The sequence below is a fragment of the Ctenocephalides felis genome, unplaced genomic scaffold (genome assembly GCF_003426905.1).
Source record: "Ctenocephalides felis isolate EL2017-DRISC unplaced genomic scaffold, ASM342690v1 CF-g0.4_SCAFFOLD_01492, whole genome shotgun sequence".
Lineage (NCBI taxonomy): Eukaryota > Metazoa > Arthropoda > Insecta > Siphonaptera > Pulicidae > Ctenocephalides > Ctenocephalides felis.
In genome coordinates, this window is record NW_020537646.1 from 42,048,655 (window position 1) to 42,054,884 (window position 6,230).

Here is a 6,230-nt window from a genome sequence, read left to right on the forward strand (position 1 = left end):
TAGTGTTCGTTTTATATGTACACATTACATTTTTTAATGAAAGCATATTTTAAATCACTGACTTCATTGTTAATCAATAGTGCAATTAAACTAATTAATTAATATATATATATATATATATAAGTTCTAATAAAAATTTGTCTCTATTTGTTGTCAACTTTTAACATACCATAATACAGTATGTCAAATATGACTTGTCCAGGTATATCAAATAATTTTGTGGGTTTTTAACTCATTTGTTGTTGACTTATACCTATAGCTATATCCTTAATTTAAACTTTAAGGTTTAGAGAAAGACTTCTATTAATTCGACCTACAGGTAACAAAATAAATTGTTTTTTGCAGTAAAAAGAGTTCCAGAGATTTTTCATTTCAAATTATAAACACTTTTTAAAAAAAATTGGTCTCAAAAATTAGAAAAAAAGTGTTAGGGGTAGACAACCCTTGGTAAAGATAAATATTATTATGAAGTAAAAAAAATTGTTTGTATTTTGTCAATTCAGCATTAAAAAAATTATAATAAAAAAGTTGACACCAAAAATTCAAAAAGCATTGGGTTTGGACCACTCTTAGTAATTAAATATTGTATTTTAAAATAAAATTTAAGCTTTTTTTCTTCAAGCTTAAAAATTGGAACTAAAATTATGTCAAAAATTTTTGAACGCAATATGTAAAATCATTAAATTGCTAAAATGGCTATAAAAATAGAAACAAAAAAAATTGTCCAAGAATTAAAAAAAAGGTGAACAACCCTATCACTTAGGTGTATGAAAAATAGATAGTTACAACATGGTTACAACGGTAAACCCGTTTCGAAGGAGTACGGAAACAAACTTTGTGACACAAAATTTCATATATAAGATTGAAACTTTCAAGAAATTGTAAAATTAGATATTTCAATTTAATTGAAAACCAAAATTTATTGTTTACATACAATAAAGAAGAAACTCAGATAATTTTTTGTTGTTACCGCAATTCAAACCATATTAAAAAAAATTCAAAATGTTTCTATATCACATTCACAGATCCACAAAAATAGTTGACTGTATTGTATAGGGTGTGCGACGCATGTCTCCAATATATTTTTTACCGCTGAACACGAATCTAAAGTCTAAATTGAGGGTCAAAATGTAAAAAAACAGAGAAATATAAAAACTAATATTTCTCAAGAGCAATTTGAAAAATAATGTAAAATCCTATTGTATCTATTGCATTAGAGAATGAAAATAACATAACTCTACTTACATTATTGAATTATATAATATTTTTAAATTTTGACGCATACAACTCTGATATCGTAATCAAAGTTTATGAATTGAAGGCCGGCAAATCATACAAAGTTATCAACCGATGATATCATACATCAGTAACACTGAAACTTTTAGTAATAAATAATATTAGAAATAGATTATGACATATTTTTTTACTTTTATCATTTTGCCTAATTTTTTTCGAGGAACGAAAATATTTTTGAAGTTATAATATTAAGAAGTTACTGCATCTTTGCACAATGCAATTAGTTTTTTAGTTTCAATATAAACCAATTAATTTACGTACTTTGTTTTAAGTATGGTTTTATAAAATTTTTGTAATTGTATATTTTTTATTTTTTGTGAATTTTACTAAACATAAATTATTATATATTTTAACCCTATTTTATATAATATAAGCAGCAAAGCATTTCAAACCCATACCTAAAAATCTATGAAATCGATCTATTCGCATACTATAACCTATGAACTATTAAAATCCTAAATCTATGATTAATATAAAATTCTAAAAATACATTTGGCCTAAAAGTGTTTCAACAATGCTATTGATCGAATCGAAATACTTTTAACTCATCTTTTGTTATTTGACGCATATTTTGAGAATCGTTAATTTCGATATACAGTTACAAGACAGAACGAAATTGCCTTCTGTTGCGAAATATTTTGGTATATCTGCTCCAACAGGTATTAATTGCATTGTCTTATCAAATAACGTACGACAGATAAGTGTAAAAAAATTGAGAAAATTATAGTGAAATATTTTAATGCAAATATAAATATTACTTCTTAACAAAATGAATATGTTTAATGAAACTGTGCGCAATGCTTTGTCAAAGGTGATAAAAGATATAGGATTTCAAAACAGTGATATTAATATATCTTTGGCTTCCAATCCTGGAGATAATTATGGTGGAACACTTTATAGAATTCAAATTTCCGGCGAAAAAGAAGGCTTGCAAACTACTCATAACTTAGTATGCAAAGTTCCTATAGAAAATTTCAAATTGAACTTAAACTTAGCATTCAACAGAGAAGTCCATGTTTATCAAAATATACTAAAAACATTCGAAGAATTTCAAAAAGAAAAAGGCTTAACGGAAAATTACAAATTCAAGTCATATGTCCATTGTTATGATTCTGGATGTCTTAAAAATTCCGAATATATCATAATGGATGATCTCAAATCAAATTCCTATGTGATGTTGAACAAGTTGAGTAAAATAAATCGCCCTCACGTAGAACTTGTTGTAAAAGCTCTTGCAGAGTTTCATGCTTTAAGTTTTGCCTTGAAAGACCAAAGGAAAGAAGTGTTTCAAAAAATCTCAAACGTTCCAGAAGTTTTAGTAGGAGTGCTCAGTGAAAGAGCTTTTTTAGATATGTGTGATTTTGGCTTAGCACAAGCTGTTGAGGCGTTAAATAAATGTGATGAAGATTTACAAGATAAAGTTAGAAAGGTTAGAGAAAATCTACTAGCAACAGTAAAGGAATTTTTTAATGGAGTTGGTTCGGAAGATTATTGCGTCATAAATCATGCTGATTGCTGGAATAATAATATGATGTTTAAATATGAGGTAGGTAAGTGAAATTTTTGAAATCATAGTAATAATAACGATAATTTTATTGAAGAATTTTATTAAAACAAAATTCAAATATCTGATGCCACTCTTAACATTGAAAGTTATTTGACAGTTATCCGCACTTCACTGATATATAAGCATAGATAAACAAGTATAAATATTTAGTTGTATTGTATATAAGTATCTCAAATTCCATTTTCCTCAAATAAGGTAAAGCGGGGCAGAAATGTCTAATTTGACTTTCAGTAATCATATTGTGGAAACCAAACCAACTACATTGCAATACATAACATATATATGATATATCAAACAAACAACTGTCGAACAATGCTCAATAAAATTCCAGTTCCTAATTATTTAAATTTGTTATTTATTAATTTTTCTTAAATTTGGCATCTTTTCCTTTTTACCCCATAGTTGAGGTCAATCAAAAAAATTCTGATTATGAAATCATGGTGGTTGACCATTTTAACCGCGGACCTTGAGGAAGAACTGTGAAAAATTCTATCTATTTGCTGTGCGATCAGGCGAATTTTACATATAAACAATGTTAGACAAAAACTAGTGATGTATGGCCTTAAGACAAATTGCTGGAACTTTCCGTACTAAACGTTTTTTTTTTAACTAATTTTTTTTTAAACTTAGAAAAAAATTTGGAAAAAATGTTTTTTTTATTTTGAAATATTTTGGAAATTTTACACTTCTCTCCAAAGCAATCGCACTGCTTTAGCTGCATAGAGACAAATTATCGAAGCGCGTACGCGCTCCGTCGCCGTCTAACGAAAACGATGTTACGGAACCATAGAAATGTAAACAAAAATTGATACACATTATTAAAATCTCTATAAAATATCTGATAATTTGATGTGCATATGTTTAATGATCATTTTTGGCCGCCAAATGGCATTTTTCCACTTTTTTTACTAGATCTCCGAAACCTCTGGACCTGCTTTCCCAAAAGTTTAATCAGTTCTTCATCTTGTCAATACAAGTAAAATCTTCTTTAAATTATTCCCCCGTAGGACAAGTTATAGTAATCTAAAATGAAAATTTTTGTAGATCTTTACGTTTCAAAGGTTTCTGAATATTTTGGCATACCTTAGAAAAAATTGATGTATGTGTGGATGTATGTGTGTTTGTGTGTGTGTGGATACAAATTTTCGTCGACGATTTCGGGAACACCGATCAACCGATTTGAATAATTAAAAAAACATTAGATTCGTATTGATAAGGAAATGTGCTGATTAGTTTTTGGCAAAGGCACGTCTAGCTGTTTCCAAGATACGGGGCAAAAAGTGCCGAAAACGGTAACTCAGTTTATAAGAGAACGGAGCGTCCGATTTTAGTAATTCAAAAAACATTTTACTTGTATTGACAAAATGAACAACTAGGAAGCCAGGTCCAGCTGCTATGGACTCTCAATAAGAATAAGTTTTACCAGTTATTTGGCCGTCAAAAATGTTTATTGGACATATGTACATCAAATTATCAGATATTTTATAGAGCTTTTAATATTGTGTACAAATTTTGTGTAATTTTTTTTGGGTTCCGTACCAAGATTCTAATTGTGAAGTTTATTTATATGTTTCAAACAAATGTCCTCGACATTTTCCACAGTATGAAATAATCGATTTGTATAATTAAAAAATTGGCAATTTTGCCGTTTCGGAGATATGGAACGCAAAGGGTGTAAAAACGATTATGCAGTTTTTGTAAAAACGGATCATCCGGTTAGAATAATTCAAAAAACATTTTGCTTGAGTAGACGGTGTGCAAAAATGCATTTACAGAAAGTTTAGTGATTTTGAAAATGTTCAAGGTGGAGTCTCTACCACTGCGCCATGTGCACCATAATATGGCCTTTTTGCACAATTTTTTTTAAAAGATTATTGAAGTTATCCATACTGTTCGTTAAAAATAAAAACGTTTTGCTTATTGTTCTCGTATTAGTTTGTATTTAGGCAAAAAAAAATAAAGCTATCAATAAATTTTATTAAACAGAATGACAGGTTTATGTAACGAAAGTTTCAATTGAAAACATACCGAACAGGGATATCAGAGTCAAATTTCAAAACAATAACCTAATTTGATCCAAATTTGTTAGATAATATTTCATAATTTATTAATTTATGTTTGAATTCTTTTATTACTATCTCCGTTTTAACAGCAGGACATAAACATCGCCCCAAAGACAATAGATTTATTATACATTGAATATTTTTTTCCTTAATTTACAGGATGATAAACCGGTGCAAGTATGCTTATTCGATTGGCAACTCTGCAGATTGTGTTCCCCTGTGGTGGACCTAGTCAATTATTTCTACAATAGCACTGAACGTGAAATGCTAGAAGATCATTTTGACGATTTGATGTCTGTCTACCACGAGCACTTGAGCAATTTTATAGTCACTTTGGGAAGTGATCCAAAAGTGTTATATCCTTACGAACAATTTGAAAAGGATCTAAGGAAATATGCAGTGTTTCCATTTATCGCTTGTTGTTCGAATTTGTTCCTGTTGTTATCGGATCCGGATAAACCGCCTGTGCTGAACGACATGGCTGAAGACAGTGAAAAAGATATTGGAAGTGTGTTAGCTTTTCAGGATCAGAAGAGACAAAATCTCTATAATATTAGAATTAATGATATTGTCAAACATGCTGCTAAAAGAAAGTTCATTTAAATTCTGAGAATAAAATCAAGCATATGAAAAATGTTTGTCTTTTATATATTCGGAACAGTTTATTTATTTGTATTTTTATATGTACAATAAACTTTTTTTTACAATCAGCACTAAAATCTTTGATTACTTAATTCAGTTGAAGATCATGTTTTACATTTATGATTTTCTGCATCAAACATTTTATTTTGAATATCTTGAACACTTTTGTATTGATCTGCTGAATTGTTTCAAACATATTTAACAGATTCTGAACAGATATTGTTTAATTGTCATCAAAACCCTCATCATATTCATCATATGATTTGTCACTTTTAATAGGTATAGCAATTTAATAGTTAATATATCTTTCATGTTTCTATGTTTTATTATTCAAAACTTACTGAAAGAGAAGTTTGTTTTTGCAAGAAAATCCGATTCACTAATTTTTTTTCAAATTGTTCTGAATCGTTTGACAGCAATAAATGGTAATTGTAAAAACTATGTGCATACGAGCCAAAATTTTACTTCTCGACGTGTTTTCCGCTATAGCGAATTAAAAAACTAAAAAGCCATTTATGAAAATTTTTATCCATGTTTTAGCTAATTTTAGCTAAACTAGAAACAGTTCATTGGTATTATATGAGTTGGGATTCGTGCAGATAAGTTTTTGGTAAAGATTGTCCGGGTCGTTTCTTCGTTATTATTCGTTGGATATTTTTTGT

At 28.7% G+C, this 6,230-nt stretch overlaps 1 protein-coding gene across 1 annotated transcript; it reads left to right on the top strand.

Moving 5' to 3' along the window:
• Positions 1-2,065: 2,065 nt before the first annotated feature.
• LOC113371257 lies at positions 2,066-5,529 on the top strand. Its single transcript, XM_026611892.1, has 2 exons — positions 2,066-2,842; positions 5,086-5,529. The coding sequence occupies exons 1-2, from the start codon at positions 2,066-2,068 to the stop codon at positions 5,527-5,529; spliced, it is 1,221 nt and encodes a 406-aa protein (XP_026467677.1).
• Positions 5,530-6,230: the final 701 nt, after the last annotated feature.